This window comes from Psammomys obesus, unplaced genomic scaffold (genome assembly GCF_907164565.1).
Source record: "Psammomys obesus unplaced genomic scaffold, mPsaObe1.curated_primary_1811, whole genome shotgun sequence".
Classification (NCBI taxonomy): Eukaryota; Metazoa; Chordata; class Mammalia; order Rodentia; family Muridae; genus Psammomys; species Psammomys obesus.
Window position 1 is genome coordinate 3,910,924 of NW_026591711.1, and position 19,341 is coordinate 3,930,264.

Sequence of the window (19,341 nt, forward strand, 5' to 3'; positions counted from 1 at the left end):
AGACATTTTAAATTATACACAGTTTTTTCTACAAGCCAAGTGGCTTTCATTTAACCTTTTCCAGGCTGTTTCCAAATGCTGTTCACAGCTTTTCAGTGTTTGTCCAAAACTAATTCCACTGAGGTAGACTGTAGGGAGATTTCCAACTTGACAAAGGTCAAGTTTCGTGGACTATTAGAAACTCCTTAGGGGGTGGGATGCCTCTTTAGGATGTAGGATCATGTCTTATAGAGTCATCCTAAACTGCCTGCCTGCTCTCAGCCCATAGCGGCAGCGAGTGCGGCAGCGAGTGCGTGGCGACCTGCCAGAAAACACCAGTTCTGTGCCTGTTGAGGGTCTCGAGACCCTGTTCAGCTGTTTTCAGGTTAAACATCCTGACCACAAACTCTTTCTCCTTTTCCTCTTCTTCCTCTTTCTCCTCCTTTTTGAGCTACATGTCTCATTTTATCATCTGGTTGGCCTCCTTGTCAAGTGATCCCCTGCCTTAGCCTGTGAATCCAGAAGGACACGCACAGAGCCGCCAGAATCAGCTCTGATGACAGTCTTTGCCACTCTTAAAGACACAGCTTGAGATGCACTTTTTCACTATTTGCCAGGAGAAAAATCTGCTTTTTCTTTGAAAATTTGGGGGATGCTGAAATGTGCATCTATGTGGAAACTATGCTAAGCCATCCAACTGAAGCTGCACGGTGCTGTCACTGTGTGGAGACCCTGGCAGGGAATGACTTCCCAGTTCATTCAATGTTATTCAGTTTTCTGAGTGATCTGTCCTAGGCCCCTAGCCATTCAGCGTGTGCCCACCTATCTGTCTTCCTTTTGCCTTTATTTCTTGTAAAATAATACTGAGTAACTGAGCAAAATAATACAAACACAGAAACCACAGTACATTGTCACATCATGCTCACACAGTCATGTCCAAGCAACTTCAGGTTTTGTTTTATTTTGAAGATAGGGTTTCTCTGTGTAGCCTTGGCTGTCTTGGAATTTGCTCTGTAGACTAGGCTGGCCTCTAACTCATAGAGATCCGCCTGGATCCGCCTCCTGAATGCTAGGATTAAAGGCAGGCGTGAGCTACCACTGCCCTGTGGGACTTTACAAGTGCTCCTCATAGCAACCTGAGCCAGAATTCATTCAGCAGAGTGCAGGATGAACTATACCTTTGATCAGATAAGATCTCCCTAATGCATGGACAGAAATTAATGCCTCATTTTTCCTAGGAGGGACAGACTGGGTTTGTTTGCAAGGTGCTAAGACTCCACCACCAGAAACCATTCTGTCCCTGGCATCTGACAGATTCCAGCAACTTAAGCTTCCCCCTTCCTGGCAATTACCACTTCCTTTTTAGTGCATTTCCAAGAAGCGTGAGCAAAGTTCCGGGCAGGAGCAGGGAGGCTCTGTACCCTGTTGTCTTTTTAGCAAGAGCAAATTAGTTAAGTCAAAGCTTACCCCCAACTCCCTTGCAGATCCTCTCTTTAATGCTGTCCAGCTGGGTGTGCCTGGGGATCATTTTATTGTTAAAACTAGAGCCACATGGAAAAGACATTAAAATGAGTTCACTGCTGCAATACCCACAAAGATGAAAGGGCCTCTCTGATTTTAACGTGCCACGTTTTAGACAGTGGGGTGGGGCGGGGGGCGGGGGAAGAACAGGGTTCTTTGGAACCCTGCCCATTTGGCAGGTCTGCAAATCCATCGGGGTGGAATATGCATCATCTCCACGCTGGAGGTGTGGGGAGCACTGAGGCGGCTTGTTTCCTCCCATTGCCATAGCATCCACACCGTTTCCTAGGTTTGTGCCATGGGCTACCCTAGCCCTCTAGTACAACCTGTACTTGCTTCAGAAGCAACTTACTGTCTGGCTCATGTGAGCGATGGACCTTAGCATAAAAAGGTGGAGTTCTTTGGATGCAGGTGTGTGGGCCACAGAGTCCAATGCAGGAACAGTAAAGCGGCCCTATGTTGTCCTCTGTCTAGCCCATCTGAAATTTGGCTTCTACTGGGACAAGGAAAAGCAACCAGGATTGAGGGCAAAAGCCCTGACTGTTCTGGCACCAGGTAGCATGAATTTCTAACAGTCGACATACTGTTTTTATTGGGTTTGATTAAACAGTAACCGTTAAGAGTGGAGATGAAATTCAGGTTTATAACTAAATGTAAACTGTTAGGTATGGGAGCATTGCATGAATACTAACAACGCGGAATACTGGGGTTAAAATGGTAGGTCTGGGAACATTTTATCACCAGTTAAATTATCAGCGTTTTCTATTCCTATGAGATTAACCTGCAGGGCTGCAGCCTCCATTCCAGGTGTTGGGTTCACAATGAGGAGTCTCTAGACATGGGTGAAAGAGCTTATTTTTCTTTCTCGTAAATGTCTCAATATAACAGAGTATTCTTTATATTACAGGACACAAAATATTTTAAATATTGGAAGACCTAAGTAGTTAAATACTTTCAGCCACTCACGGATTTTCTGTAGATAGTTCCACAGTTGGCAGCTAGCTCTTATCCTCTCCCCCTTTTTCTTTCATCTGTCTCTCACTTGAGAGGAGATGGCTTTCTTTGTTCATGTTACTGCTTCAGCATTGTTCCTAAGTTAGGAAATGTAAGGACAATGGATTCAGAGACCTGGCAGCCTCACGACTGCTTACACTGATGTTCTTTGTCTTAAGTGGCTTGTCTGTAGCAGGGGAAATGCTACTTGCAGCTTCAAGGAGCCCAGGGAGGAGAACATCTACTATTGGTGAGATGCACAGCATTTAAGTGTGTAATTTGGTGACCCTGGCAAATGTAATTTGTGGAATCAACATCCCAGGCAAAATGAGGAATATATCCGAATCCCCAAAAGACTCTTGTCTGTGGCCCCACCCTGGCTGAACTAACTGATCCCTAGGGAACAGACCCTTTGACAGTTCTTGAACTCCTGTGCTCTTTATGTGTGCTTTACCCCTGCGCAGTGGCTTCTGAGATTCAAGCTTGTCTTTGATACACCAGCATTTCTGTTCCTTTTAGCTGTAAGACGGTATGTCACCGTGTGGCCATAGCATGATTCACTTGTCCATTTGCCCAAGGATGAACTCAGTCTTTTGGAGCTATTAAGAAGAAAGCTACTCTACTCTGTATGTCCTAGTACCTGGCTTTTGTAGGCGTACATTTTTATCCCTCTTGGATAAATACCTAGAGAGGAACTGCCAGGCCAGTATCATTGCTTTGTATCCCTGAAAAAAACTAACCTTGTTAGACTTGCCCTCCTCAGTTGACTACAGGGACAATGACACCTGTGCTCTCTTCCTTGGAACAGCTTTGAGGACATTCCCTGCTCGTCCCTGTCAGGAGGCTGGGGCTTTCAGAGATGCTGAGGTCAATGAATACAGTGAATGAGATGAATTCAGAACTGTGGCCTGAACACTGTGATGTCCTTTACAGTGTATTACGACCTCAGGTTAAAATGTACCAGTGAGGTATTCAGTCCTGTCTCATCCTAATGGGAAACTGAAACGTAAAAGCACTCCAAGGTGGGTGAGAGAAGGCTCCCCACTTCCTGACTGGGCGGTAAATGAGCCTTTGTGGTCACTGTCTTCAAGAGAAGGCATAGGAATGTGTCTATCTGAGTGAGAGGGCAGCCTCCTGCTGCTTTCCTGGTGCTCCGAAGCTCCTGCTAAGGGGTTTATCCCCCACTTTCCCCCAAACCAGAAGCCTTTCTTCTACCATCCTGGGTGTAGAGAGGCCACCTTAAATACTCCTGCAGTCACACTAGTGCCATCCACTTCTGACTGAGTTGCCTTTTTAGTACCTGTTGTAAGAATTCTTGGGTGAGCTAATATTTTCTCCTGTTTGTTTTCCCACAACACTATCTATGCTATCCTTTAAGCACTTTTTAAGGGCTAAGGAGTTGACAGCAGCTGTTAAAGGCATTTTCTGCTCTTGCAGAGAACCCGGGTTCGATGCCCGGAAACTACAACTGTCTGTAATGTCAGTCCCAGGGGATCCCTCTTCTGACCTCTGCAGGCATGCACCGCGTGCACAGACATACATGCAAGCAAAACACCCCTACAGATAAAATAATGTAACACACCAACAAGCAAATAAATACATAAAATTTAAAAAAGTTTTTATAAAGTCCAAATTGTTCATGTTTTCTTTGGTCTTACAGACTCTTAGATACACTCTGTATCCATTCTGACAAGGAAAGGGTAGGCCTGCCTTCCTCTGAAACTGTGCCATGCCAGAGCACATCATTAGCAGATCCTGCCTGTACGGCACACTCCTGGCACCAGCCCCCTCTGAGGTTAACACAGACCAAAAATAAACACACACAAGCAGTCCTGGCCAGCGCAAGTGAAATACTGTCTGTCCTTTCAGTTAAGGGCAAAAAATGTCTTCTTTGTGTTGAAAATGTGCATAGCTACTTCAAGAAGCTCAAACCAGCCTGACCAGAGCATAGCAGCCATATTCACCTCTGACAGCCAGTGGTTCGTGAACACACGGCTTATTTACCAGTGCAGGGGGTCTAAGGGCAGAGCAGGCCCTGCCACAGTTGCTCCCTGTTCTTGCTGCATGGACAGAGCTTCACAGTAAAGCAGGCATTGCTGCCACGACACCAAGAGGAAACTGAGGTTTGAAAAGCTTAAGGCCATTTACCTCCCAGACTTCTCTGACAGGAAGGGCTCTCACTACTTTACCCCCAGCATCCAGAAAACTCTAGATGTGCACACCGCCCTGTGCCAACACATCCACGACTGCTTACTAGTTCCCTGAGCCGAGATTCCACAATGATCTGGGGCTGTAAAGCCCCCACATCACTTTCTCCTGGAATTTGTGTTGGCTTAGAATTCCATAAGGCAGTTCATGCAGGCAAGGACACAGTCTACAATACTCACATGCTCACTGTTATATACACATACTCACAGGAACAGCATGGACTCAACCTACGTGTAACCTCTCTCGTGTCTTCCCAGTCTGTGGTACTGGCCGGTTCCCTTGTGCACACACATTGCATTCATTGTTTTCCAGTGTGTGTTTAACTGGCTCCTGCCGAGGGATGCACGTTTTAGCACACAGGGCTATGCCTTATGCTTCTCTGAATGTGCAACGCTCATATCTTATAACAAGACTGAGACTAATAAATATGGCCACTGAAAAGACTCCAGTGCTGCGGGGAAGCAGGGGCCACCCTACTTGGGAAACAGCTAATTCAAGCAAGTTATTCAAGTCTGTTTGTCTTTAAAGTGGTATCAATAATGTGTCCTGTCAAGTATTAACAAAGAACAAATTACTTGGTGAAGGAGACTGTTGTGCTAAACACATATAATGTACTGTTATCACTACACATCACAGTTGTTTTCTTCTGCTTAAGAACAACACTGTGGAAAGACTTCTTACAGGTGGTATCTAGCAGTGGTTAAATAAAATAGGTGGAACCCTATTTCCTTGTCTTCTTCACTCTTCTCACACTTTGAGAAGAGAGAATACGTTAAAAGTAAACAGCCACAAGTTGGGGGCGCAGCTCAGTAGCAGGACACGAGCCTATCATGCTTGACTTCCTAGGTTTTATCCCCAGCACAGGAACACAGGTGAAGAGAACAAGAATAAGCCACGAGAAACTAGATTCTCAGGCAATAGAGATTCTAGTCTAATAGCAGATGAGAGAAAGATTAGAACAAAGCAGATTGTAAACAGGCAGGCAGGTAGACTCGCAGCTAGGAAGGGGTCCACAATGGAGCCAAACACAGCAGGCTGGACAGAGGCTCGGCCTCCTCCAGCCACACAGCGAGCTTTTATGACTAATCGACCCAACTTTTCCAGAGGAAGGTTTTAGGGAAGGTTTCTCAGGCTCCACCCAGACGGTCCACTCTTCAATGCAGGGCCTGTTAACCCAAACTAGAGCCTCACGTGTTTGTAATAGATGCCCAACGTCCATCTGGCCGCAAACTTTTCCTTCTCACATTCCACTGCCGACGAGGTTAAGCATCTTCTCCGTGCAGCTCCCTGTATTCCACCTTCCTCTTCAGGGTTGTGTTAGGCTACACTTGTGTGGGCCTTGACTATTTCTGCTTTTTAAAAATGCTTTTCTGCCTTTATGAAAATTTATTTTGATTTCTGAAAATAAAGGAATGGAGAAAGAATCCATTGTACCTCTACTCAACACACGCTTCCAAATACCTTGAGCCAAATTCTCCCAGCCCATTCTGTAAGTCTGAATCATAGAGTCTTTTCCACAGTCAGGAAAAATTAGTATTTGTTTTTAAAATGTTTTTTCCATTTATTTCTTCCCATGCGTATGTGTGTGGGCACATCACAAGTGCCCCCCTGTATGTGTGGAGGTCATAGGACAATCTGAAATAACTGGTTCTCTCTTTCCACCTTGTGGGCTTTGGGCTAGAGGTCTTCAGGGTGGATGGCAAGCACCTTTACCCACTAAGCCATTTCACCAGCTCAATACTTTATTTTTTAAAATGACTTGCTGTGCATTAGGACCTTAAGAAAAAATTTAAATCCTTGTCATCGGAACAACTTACTATAAAAACTCTATAAAGAAATGCTAAAGAGCCTACTGTAAGAAATATGAAGTAAATGAAACAGTATGAACATTTCACAGTAATATTGGTCTTATCTTACTATCTGCACTTGTCAATGCAATGTGAAGACCTTCCCATCCTGTTGATGGGGACTTTTGACACTGCTGTGAGTGGCTGCTGTGCACCTCTCAGCTGACTCTTTAATTGGTGACTACTGTGTACCTCAGGTCTCTTTTTAGACTAATCCAGACTAGAAGGTTGTGAATTAAGAACAGATCAGATATCTTGGACACTGAAAGAGTATGATGGTAAAGACAAGACACGTAGCATCCATTTTGTTAGTATAGTCTCTACTGGTCAATTTCGAGGTGTCACTTTAACAACTAGCTTGTTTGTAAACATGACTACGCAAGTACCAGTTCTCTAGAGTCAGCTCACCCTTAGACCAAACCTTAAGTGAAACCTTAAATTCCTCCCTGTAACAAGCTGTGTGGGCAGTGAGTGAGGTAGAAAGAGGAATGGCTGCGTTGAGGGTGAGCTGCAAGTCCAGTGCCTCTACATGCCTTGGGTTTTGACTCTGGCAGAATCAAGTAAAACTGTTGGGGTGACTGGGTGGCAGGACAGTTGAAGGCCTAGTAAGAATTTTAAGCAGCTGGGCATTGGGGGTACACACGTGTGATGCCAGTACTTGGGAGGCTGAGGCACAAGGATCAGGAAGTTAAGGTCGGCTTATAGCCGTGCAGCACCATACCCAGCTTGTTCCCTTGACAGTGTTCCTGTAATGATTGGTGTTCAGGAATCCGGAAGTTCTGCATTTAGATCTACGGTCTATGACACTAGCCAACTTCTTTAAGTTAAACCGTGTGTGTGTGTGTGTGTGTGTGTGTGTGTGTGTATGCATGTGCACAGGCGCATGTGCACAGGCGCATGTGCACAGGCGCATGTGCATAGTGAGTTTGAGGGTGGCTTTAGCTATAGAAGACTGTCTAAAAAAACCCTCAGGAACCCCCCCCCCAAAGATAATATATAGTAATCGTGTAATTTCTGAGGTAAGGCAATCTTTTTAAAAGGGCAGTGAAAGACAATGTAAGAATGTTTTCACAGAACAATCTCTGCTGTCATTGCTTTGTAACTACGTGGCTGACAGGTGCCTGCCGTGTAAAGGCGGCATACTAGAGAGATCACATCTCTGAAAAGACAGCCGTGGATGGGAGTGTGGAGTGACACTCACAGAAGATCTCCTTCACCCGCATGTGGGAACAGCAGTGCTGTCTCTGTGGTCCTGATGTAGGACTGGGGACAGCATTTTGCACAGGAAGAACACAGTAAGCATGAATGTGTGCTGCCTTCCCCCTTAGACATCATTCTATCATTCTGATACTGCCATTTCTAAAGGACAAGGAAGGGAATTATTCTGACATCTTGTTTTCAGAGGACTGAATCATGATCATCTTTATATTTCCCTATCTCTATGACTTCAGCTTGGGCCTTCAGGTCAAGTCCTGTGTATCGGAAGTGTTCACTGCTGCTGAGACATGCCACGTCTACCTGTTCATGTGGTGGCAGATTCTCTGAGAGACTGCAAAGCAAACATCAATGCCAAAACCACCTAAAAACCATCTGGCAAACCAGGCTCCAGGCTGTTCAGAGAGCATAGCTTAAAAACATCTATGAATGAAATGCTCTACAGAGTTACTACTACTTCCATTCCAGGAATACACCTTGACCATGGAAGCTGGAAGAGCGGATTTAGGAGGCAGAGCTGTGGAATATTATTTATAACCTGGCAATGAAAATGACTAGAACACATGAGTCAGGCAGAAAGACTGATCCCCTAACTACAGGTAAAATAACATTCAGAACAGTGAAAAACACCCACAGTCAACACTGTGCAGGGCAGGGGTTTAGGAAACCATTTCCCTTGCTGGTTTTGATGTCTATGTGGAATGTTCTTCAAGCAGCAAATAACTTAACGGTGATCCCGACAGACTGAAAATGATACATCTTTCCCACGACATAAATTAATTCTTTTGGTGGGAAATTGCTAAAATGGACAGGGTGTAATAAAAATTTCTTTATGACTGAAGGAAAAGAAATGATTCCATTTCTTCCAAACATTCTTACATGAAAAATAATAAACTCTCACTTCAGACTGTCCTGATTTTCACAGGGCTCAAGCTGCAGGTTACTAATTGGGCCAGTCCTGTTTATCTGGTGTTGGCCATGAGTCAGTTCGCATTACCTGAAGTATGAAACACATTCTGCTGCAGACTGCTTGCCCCACAATTCATATTCCATATGAATAAACACTATAGGGAAGCACGGAGAAAAGGACCCAGCACTCCCAATGCCCTGTTGTGCCGCTCTTCAGGTTTACACGGTAAGCACCAAGCAAAGATTCTGAAAGCCAGTGCACAAAAGAGAAGGAAAGAGGACGCTGAGGCCACACTCCCCATGACATGAAACATCCCAACAATGCCAAGCTGGAGGCTAAACCTTTAGCTCTTGGCAAGCTCCAGTACTTAGTGACATGCTAACGGAGATGGCATGTATGAAGAAATCTCAGGAAATTCTGGTCCCTTGCTTGCTACACCTTTCCTGTCTTCCAAGTGCTCAATCCTGACTGAACCAAGTATGTCCATACATCCTCAGATGGAAGTGCCCCAGAAAGGTCCCTAATTACAGCCAGTAGGACTGGGGACACAGTAGTGTCTTTCCCTGACTATGACCATGCATTCAAGGCCTCACACTATGAGCTCTCCTTTAACCCTGTTGAACCTAGCACCTCCCCAGGCACTGAGGAGCCCTTTTACCCCTAATATTTTGTGAATTAATTAACATGTGAACTGCATTTTGAGAAGTGCAACTCTGGCTGCCTCCCTCGATAAAGGGGAATAATATGGGAGCCGGACATCTCAGTCAAGGAGGTGATGCCAACGAGATGCTGGTGCCATCCCAAATGGCTTCTCTTTTCCCTGAGGATTGACCAGAATCTCAAATATGATCCATGGTGTCCCGGGCCCTGCCACCCCGAGCCTCCTCTTCAGTCTGGCAGTGTTGCCTGCTGGGAGACACGCAGGATCCCGCACATGAGGCTGTTGGACAGTGGTGCACACTCCCTTTCCTCTTTCCCAGTGACACTCTGTCCTCCCCCAGCACGCTTTCCTGACTCCGTTGCTCTTTCCATGAGCCTCTTCTCCTGGTGCAAATGGATTCTGGAGGTGCTCATGTCATTGAGTTCCAGATGACACAACTTAAGACAGCAGTACTGTGCTTATGTAGTGATGGTGCATATTCCTACAATGGGAGGGGAGGGGGTTCTGCCTCCTGCTTTTCAGACAAGACAAAAGATCACCTTCCTGGTCCCCACTCCCTTCTTTACACTCCTGTCCTGAAGTGAAGTATATAATCAACTGATCAACTCAGGGACTTGCAGTTCCCCTGGGATGTTCCCACCCTGGTGTGTGGTTAGAAGGATGGTATAGGAAATAAATGAACCTGTGAAAGATGTAGTAAGAACCTCGACTGCAGCTCCCCATCCTCCAGTCTGCTTTAGACAAGAACTTGATTGATGTTTTTATCCTCAGCTCTTACCTGACTTCAGGGCGTAGTCACCACCACACCTGGAAGAGGCCATCTTCTAGCAGGTGTAAGACAGAGACAGGGCCTGCTCACCTCTGTAGCTTAGTTTCTGACATGGGGAGGCATAGGATTTTATTCCTTGTTTAATTATGAAAAATTTCAAGAATAAGCAAAAATCAGGAGATAGTTCTAAGGAATGTCCTAAATGCCCCATGGCTTACCGGTGAACTGGTTTAGAGCCTTACCCTTGTTCGACTCAGAAAAATGAGCAGACAAAACAATACTGCCAGTTCACACACAACCTACACGACCATCACCATAGACATGCACATCCTCTATAATGACTTGAAGGTGACAAACAGATGTAGGATACACAGTGCAAGGACCAATGAAGGATCAGAGCTGTGGGTGTGAGTCCCCAGCTAAGGGGCTTACCTGTTGGAGTACTGCTGCGGAATGAAGAGGAAGGAGTAATGGGTGGAGTCACAGGGGGAGTAAGGCTTCCGCTGCTATGGCGTGGTGGAGTGGACACATTTCCCCGAGACACGGAGCTGGACAGGGTCAGCGAAAGCTTCGGCTGAATCTTCTTCTTCAGGGACTCCTGTTCTCGGCGTGCAGCATCTGTCATGAATCTGAAATGACAGATGCAGGTCATCAGCCAAGGCCTTGGAAGAAGGCATGTGACAGACAGTGGAGTTTGACAGATGCTCTGCCTTGGGGGAAAATACTTGGTAGCAAGTTGTGAAGTCTCGTGAAAGCTGGTCCTTTCCTATGCAATGAAGTGGGGCCTTCTAGCTTATTGCTTTTGAGTTTCCTCCAAATTCGGTCCGTATCTTTGCTAGGAAACCTTGGTACAGTTCTGTACTCACCTCAGTGCCTTCTGTTTCAAGAGCTTTTCTCTTGGGGGGCTCTCTCTCTTACCACCTGGAGGACTCCCACCCATCTGTATCCCTGGCCATTCCCATATAGCTCCCTTCCTACAAAGGCTGACAGTACTTGGTACTCAAACTACTGACTGACACTCAGCAGCCACAGTCTTGTATATCTGTTTCCTGTAAACCTTTTCTTTTTTTCTGATTCTCGTAGTGAAATGTCTTCTAGCATATGAGCTCTAGCATACTGCCAAACCCTGCTAGGCTAATAGCTGCACAATGGCTGTGCTTACCAGCCCAAGCAGAGTCAAGAGGAGGTTGGGATAAGGTGGATGGTCAACCGACCCTGCCCATGGGCCTGCTAAAGTTCTGATTTTTCTTACTTATACCCTGCTCAGCTCATCTGGACATTTCAAAGGTATTCTCCCAATGTTTGTTCTCTTATTCCTGTATAACCTAACAAATGTTCCTGTAACATGAGATGCAAGGCTTCTGGAAATGGTAGTCTTTACCTAAAAACCAAATAATTCGTTATTGGCGGGTAGACTTTGTCAGATGTTTCTGGGCACTGTCATGATGAGCAAGGTGACTGGAGAATATGAAAGCGATCCAGGTGAGGAGAGACACGTGTGTCTATCTAGGCTGTGGGGTGCAGCACAACTGTGTCTCTCAAGTCTTCCCTGTCAGCTGCAGTCACTGGAAAGTAACTGCGTGGTACTTCATCACAGCATCTCACCAAACCCGCTTCACATTCTGCTTACAAAATTCCTGAGTGTTTTTCTTCACTGTGCTGTGAAAGTTCAGAAGTTAACCCATGGTTCTCAGAGTCAACCAGACACCAACGGAACGAGAGTAATACCGTCCCAGTGTCTTGAACTTCCTACTTTTATATCTGGAATGATTCCCGCAACAAGATCCAGATATACAATTGACTTTTCTAGGTTGAGCTGTACAGCAGTAAAGCTACAGGCTTTGAGTTCTTGAGGTTACAGCTGTAAGACGGGGATGCCTGACGGGACAGTGACTGAGAAAGGAACCTCAGTGCAGTGAGGACTGTTTGTACCTAGGAGCCCAGACTGGCTTATTCTCAAGTGAGAAACTGGTTCTTCAACTGCTTTCCCCCCTTCCTCAAAACCTCTACCCATAATGCATATATATACATATATATATGCTCAGAAAAAACAAAAAGACAATGAACTGTGGTTTCCTTTAATTATTTCAAGCAGAACCACTAGCTGGCACAGTGCTGAGCGTCTCAAATTGGGCTGTGCTGTGTGCCAGAGAGTGGACAAACCCACAGTATACCCACAGTTTCTGCCAGGGAGACCAAGTGTCCTCAGTGGTAGGCAACTCACATAGTAAGATAAACGTAAGCATTTCATTGGGCATAAAAGTGTACGCCTTGTGCTTTTAGCTAAGAATGTGGTATTTGGAATCAGAAGGGCCAGGGTTAAACCTTACTGGGTTGCTTACTATGTGACTTGAGGCAAAGTGATAAACTTCCCAAACTTTAGCCTTATTTGTTGTAATATGAGAATACAGGTTGATAGCTTTTACCTGATATGTTTGAAAGCAGAAGGTTTAAAAGGCTTTTGAATTTTAGACTATTTGCATAGACACTGTCAGTTGAATATCACTGATAGGGGAGGGTAGAGATTTTGGGATATTTGGAGTTAGGGATGTGAAACTTGTAATGTCTGCAAGATATATCATTGTCTTTTACAGGAGAATTTGATCTTTGTTTATGTGGCAACCTGCCAAGCTGACATGTCGACACTCTTAGGTGGGAGCTATAGGCTTGTCCGACATCACCATTTGTGTATATCTGCAAGAAGGCTGGTATTCTGATTGGGGCTTTGTAAACGGGCATCCTTGTGAGGCAGCAGGTATCGCCGGCTGTTGTTACAGAAGCTCTGGCTGTGGGTGGCCCCGTGGCAGGCCAGCTCCTCGCCATGCTTTGTGACCTGAAGAGTCTCACTTGACAGAGGATTGGAGCCTCCTGCGGAGGTCTGTGTGAAGACTGAATGTGGTGATCTGCCTGGAATACAGCGAGTGACACAATAGTAGAAGCTGTTATTCTACAAAGTACCACAGTGTCACCTGTCTGAATACCTGGTCATCCCCACTCAATCACAAATTCTTTGAGTTAGTTCTAAAAGGACTTGAAAGACCAGAAATCCCACCCATGGCTGATGGAAGAGGGCCTGGAGAGGGGGTATTTGGTATCAGGTAGAAACTGGCCAAAACACAAGTGAGAGATCTCTTTGGTTAACATGTATCAATCAATACTTCACATGCTACTTTAAAGGTAAACACCCTTTTTCACTCAGATATGAGGCAACAGTGGCCACAGCACCCTCTTTCCCACAATAGCCACCCATCTGGGTTGGTTGTACTGCAGATGACAATGTATCTTTGGCTTGCTTTTATTTTATTTATTTATTTGTTTATCTATTTGTCTGTCTATCTATCTATCATCTATCTATCTATCTATCTATCTATCTATCTATCTATCTATCTATCTATCTATCTATCTATCTTTAGGGGCCCAGGGTTTGACACAGGGTTTCTCTTTGTAGCCTTCGCTGTCCTGAAAGCAGCCCTGACGATCAGGCTGGCCTCAGATTAGAGATCTGCCTGCCTCTGCCTCCCAAGTGCTGGAACTATACCCGGCCTGGCTTGCTTTTTCTAAGTACTTTCTAGAAGTGAGGACAAGGCACTCATGTTAAAAGCACTGAAGGAGAATCGCGCTCACCATGCTCACTGCCATCACTTCTTTCCTTCAGTCTTCCCTAGCCATGAATCACAGGAAATCTGACACATAAAATACGCAGCTGCAGAATGCACTCTCCATAAGACACACAAGCACATGCACACACAAGCACACATGCAAGCAGGCACAGTAATGCCACACCCATATGAGTCAGTTAAAATGGCTTTTCCCCAAGCACAGCCGCCTAAGTCTTCTTCCATTTTCCCCTTATTGACTTTCCTGTTGCTTGTTTTTTTTTTTTGGGGGGGGGGGGAGAATGGCGTCTTGCTATAGAGCTTGGGCTGGCCTCAAACTGGCAACCTTCCTTTGTTATGTTCCTAAGTCTTTATATGAAGACTCGAGGCTTATTAAACTCTAAAGCTTTAAGTCATGTTCTATCACATGCTTGTTAGTCAAGAGGTGGGCATGCTCACCCAAACAGGGAACAACCAAGGGATGCCACTTAGAAGACAAGGCCATGAAGCAGGGTTCCAGGCAAGAACTGCAGGCTCAGGGACGCAGCTCTAAGCAGGTCAGCTTCTGCGTGTGGACACACTCTGGCATCCCACAGACAGGCCTTCTCTGCTGTGTGGCTGGGAACGCTCCTATTCTGTAGCTGAGAGAAGCTGAGGAAGTCACGCTCCTCTGGTGAGACCCCTTCCTCAGGGGGTGACCCCATCAGCAGGGCCCTCGGTAATCACAGGAGACAGGAGGAATCCAGAACTGGGAGAGGCCCTGGTTAAGTCACATTGCCAGTCAGTACGCTCCCTTTTCAATTACCAAGGAGGTGGGATGACCCCATCCAGGCCTTGGGGTTGGTGAGTGGCTGAGTTGGCGTGAAAGCCACTCAAGTCTTGAGACTGAATCAGTGGCTCCTACAGAAGACATGGGCTGGCTTGGGCAGTAAACATGTGCCACACGGTTCTCAGGAAGAGGGTTTTGGTCTGGGGATGCGCAAGGAGACTCCTATGGAGCTTACAGGTTTCAGTGCTGCGGCCTGTTTGGGTGGTCAGGAGGCAAGTCCTTTAAGTCTCAGCCAGTTGCTGCGGTGGGGTTGGTCCAGGAGCCTGCTCTTCTGCCCTCAGTAACTGTTCCGGAGAGGACTGCTATGTCTTCTTCCCCACTTCCCCCTGCTTCACAGTGCTCCCAGCTGCAGCAGGGCACTGGAGCCAGATAAGACTGGCTTATAAGGGCAAGCCATCTCATTTTAGGGACGTTATAAACTGGCTGTGAAATACAGCTATTATTAAATGTTAAATGATGTAAACTTATCATTAAATAGATGTATTAAACAAAAGCTTATTGGTTCTTAATTGTCCTTAATTTTACTATGACCTCAAGATTACTGACATTACTGCTGTGGCTACTGGGCGGACACCTCGATATCAGTGCCTAGTTGCATCACAGGGTGGCTGGGAACTGCGCAATGGGAATATTTATACCTAAAAATGGACAAATGTTATCATTCAGTATTTTTTCCTCTTCAAGAATTAGCTACTAAGTATCAGTCAATAGACCTTTTGTCTTATTTTTAATGTGAAAAATAGCATTCAAATCAGGCCCCTTGCCCATTCACTGAAGGAACTAGCAAGGGAAAGGATGAGGGAGAGACCAAAAAATTTTTCTTTTCTTGTAACATTATAAAAAAGGAATACATCTCAACAATTCTCTATGAATTTGTAACATTTCAAAATGATTTTTAAATTATGGGATACAGGCAAGTGAGTGAATGAGTTTACTCACATAGTTTAACAAATAATAAAATTAAGATCCACGGGCCCCAAATTACCAGGAACTTTGAAGTTTCTTTTATAATTTGTTTTCCCAAGAGAAATATTACCCAGATCCAAGTACAGTAGCTTTTTCAGGGTTTTCTTACACACACACACACACACACACACATCCCACATAGAGAGTTTTTTTAGAGAAAAAGTCGTCACTGGAGACTTAGTTCACTGTTGACTAACAGCCTGGAAGTCTGCGGTCAGCAAAGCAATGTTTTCATTTTGAAACTGAAGCTGCTGTAAGATTAATTTTAATTTTCCTACAAATCAGAAATGCCTAAATGACCATAATTTAACACAGTCATTTGTAGTAATATTTGTTATTGTGAGGGGAAGTACATATTTCTTAAGTAAATTTTCAAGACTGTATTATAAACGTTTTAAAGCAGTAGACCACAATGCTCATTTGGGTTGGCAGGTTAAACACGGACCATGAATGTAGCACAGGGCGAATGTGCAGCTGCTGCTCCAGGGAGACCAGTTGCAACCACAAACTCGGGAAATTTATAGTATTTTCTGAAACCTGGGCAGACACTCCACTGCCATCTCATTTACTGGCCCAAAACACTCACGTCTGTCTCTTCGGGGGCTTGGGGAGGGTGTCACTTGGCTTTCAGTGACACCGGAGGTCCCTCAACTGGAAGTGACCACTTGAAACTTGAGTGTTTCTTGGAAAAATATGAAAAGATCTGGGTTTTACGAGACAGCAGGGAAGTCTGAGCGGTGCACTGTCAGGAGGCTGCCCTGCTGCAGCGTGACCCTGCAGGCCCCAGCATCTCCCAGCCCAGTTCTCCTGTCTGCTGAGATGGCCGGCTGTGGCCTGGGCCTCCTCCATCTGCTTCAGGACTGACACCTCCAGCATCAGCACAGCGCCCATTCTTCACGCCTCATTTTGGCTTCATCTCTGATCAGAAATGAATCCCATACTGCACACACATCTATAGCAGACGTACAACTGTGTTTCTGAAACCTCCCAAGCTCTCGAGACTGGAAACGGAAAGGAAGGCACTGAAGACAAACCCTGACTACTGCTCAAAGGCCACCAGCCTGCGTCATCCCGAGGGTGGAAGTGTTCACTGGCTTCACTGTATGAGCCGTAACATCCTAGACTACAAGACCCTGTCCCCAACCTTCCAACCTTGCCAGGAATGCCATATAACATATGGGATGCAGTATTTGCACTAATAATATATCCATGAAATCTGGAAAATTATGAATTATGAAACATACCTAGTCATGGGTAACATATTTTTAAGCATTTTGTTTACTTAGACTTCCATGTAAGCTTCACCACAGTGAAAGTCCTGGCTCACCTGGGGTTCAGCAACCACCCTTAGAAGTCTCAGGTCAACATAAATTATCAGTGAAGCAATTACTCTTTATTTACTGTAGCCTCAAATAAATTAAACCATGGTCTTTTTCATTGTTGATGCTAAGAATAAAAAAGTTCTAAGGGCTCCAGAACAGCTGGGTTTGGAAGACAGACCCACTCCAAGAAATTCTTTCCTGCCATCTCTGAACTGAGCCATTTGTACACATGGGTTTCATTGTTAATTTCACATCCATGTAAAAACGAATGGACAAAACAAAGAGATGCCCTTTATGAGATTTTGTGGTATAAAATTACAAATGGCTGAGTTTTCCTGTTTCGCCTTCCCTGAAAGCAAATTAAATTAAGATAATACCTCTAACAAAATGAGGTATAATTCTCCCCATAAACAGGAAGCTTATTTTATTTTATTCTTATTTTTTGTTTTCAAAACAGGATTTCTTTGTGTAGTCCTGGCTGTCCTGGAATTCTCTCTGTAGGCCAGACTAGCCTCTAAATCAGAGATTCTCCTGCCTCTGCCTCCTAAGTGCTGGGATTAAAGGTGTGCACCCCCACTACCTAGCTGAACAATATTTAAAAATGGGAGAAAATAAATTGGATCTAGGGTCTCTCAGAGTTTCTGTTGCAGTTTATATGTATACTTGTAACACAATAGCTTGTTGAAAACAAACAAACAAACAAACAGAGACTCTGGAGGAATAGTCCTAATTTGATTTGCTTGGTTTTCTGAGCTTTGGGAAACTGTTTATTCTTTCTCTACTTGGATCCCTTATTACAAACCAGACATGATCCTCAGATCTCACGGAAGCTGTTGTCAAGACCTGAGAAGGTGAATGGCGGGAAGTACTTGGCTTACTTAGGGGTTCTCGTCAGGGGAGACTCTTGGGCATGGCACTTCCATGGATATTGGTTCTCTCCAACCTTTACCTTGGAAGTACAAGAAACGATTTTTAAGTATAACAGCCATCTGGTTGGCCAATTCCTATAGTATACAGTCCAGAGATGGGCTGTGATAAATAGCTAAATTTGGAATCGGAAGGCTCCGTTTCCACACATAAGTGCTCATGCTGTATGAATTTGGGCTTAAGTGAGCACTTCCTGTCTGCTGACAAGGTAGGATGGCGCACTCAACCTTCAGTTACCAGGCCCCCAGGTTGGGTGCTCGGTGGTGTCTCAAGTGAAATGCGTGTGAAGAAAGGAGAGGGGGGAAATGAACGCGATGGTAGAGGACCTTCAGAGCGAGCTCTTCAGTGTGATTTGGTTGTGTAGTGTGGTCACTTGGGTGCCAGCCACCATGGTGTGACTGCTCAAGGTGTGTGGCTAGTCAATTACAACATCTCTGTGATGTTTTCTTTTTCCAGATGCAAATTTCCCTAGTCTTCCACCTTGGTAGGCACCAATGCCAATGGAGATTACACACAGCTGAAATGGGTGACCCTTTCCTCGCTGATAGTTTTACCGAGCTCTGCCTAGGATAATTTGACTGGCATACACTTTACCTAAAACTAAAGATGCTGGACTCAATACCTGAGAGAAAAAGATGAGTATGTCTCAAACCAAAGTTGCCACAAAGGTAAGCAAGGACAAAGAGCAGACTCAGAGAACATCTGTTTATGGCTGTATTACTAAAATTGGGCATGAGAGTCTGGTTGAAACAAAGATATGGAGGCAAGCAAACTGGTTAAGACCAATAACCACCAAGATGGTGATCAGTCTGCCACGGATTTTCCTTGAGTCCCACTATACTTCACTGGAGCTTGCTAGAGGGAGTTCTAACACAAGTCTAGGTGTATTTTGAGCTGTGTGTAAAAAGCAGCACGTGCAGTAAGAATTTCCTCTCTTTACCAGATGTAGTATGAATTCCCCAAACCTTTCCCAGGAAAAGCATGCATATTCAATTTTCATCTCTCCTTCACTTCAGAACTAGACAAGTATGAATGCTACCTAATACAGTGGTTCTCAACCTGTGGGTGGTGACCCCTTTGTGTGTGTGATTGTCAAATGACTCTTTCACAAGGGTCATATCAGATAGCTGGCATATCAGATATTTACATAATGATTAACAACAGTAGCAAAATTACAGTTACAAAGTAGCAACTTCACACAGTTATTGAAGTAGCAATAATTTTATGGTGGGGTATCCCATATTTTAAAGGGTCATGGCATTAGGAAAGTTGAGAACCACTGCTCTAACAGAAAAGAGAAAACCAGCCCAGCCTCTCACATCACATGGTCAACTGCTAGTGTTATTTATTTTTCTGGTTATGTGCTGATTTATACAGGGCTATGGTCAGTGGATTGTTTAGAAGTATTATGGAGCTAACATCATGTTTTCTTCTTAAAAATTTATTTATGCATACATGTGTATCTGTGTGAGTGTGCACTATATGTGTTCATGTCCACAGAGCCCAGAAGGAGATGTTCGATCCTCTGGAGCTGGAGTTTATGAAGTTGTGAATCAGCAGATGTGGGTGCTGGGAACTGAACTCAGGTCCTCTGGAAG

At 44.9% G+C, this 19,341-nt stretch overlaps 1 protein-coding gene across 1 annotated transcript in view; it reads right to left on the reverse strand.

Annotated features, from left to right (window-relative positions):
* Jazf1 (JAZF zinc finger 1) overlaps positions 1 to 19,341 on the reverse strand; it is a 112,533-nt gene that overhangs the window by 32,789 nt on the left and 60,403 nt on the right. The window contains exon 2 of the mRNA XM_055611795.1: positions 10,536 to 10,732. Coding sequence (XP_055467770.1) covers positions 10,536 to 10,728 — 193 coding nt within the window. The 5' untranslated portion in view covers positions 10,729 to 10,732. The remainder of the gene's footprint in view (positions 1 to 10,535; positions 10,733 to 19,341) is intronic.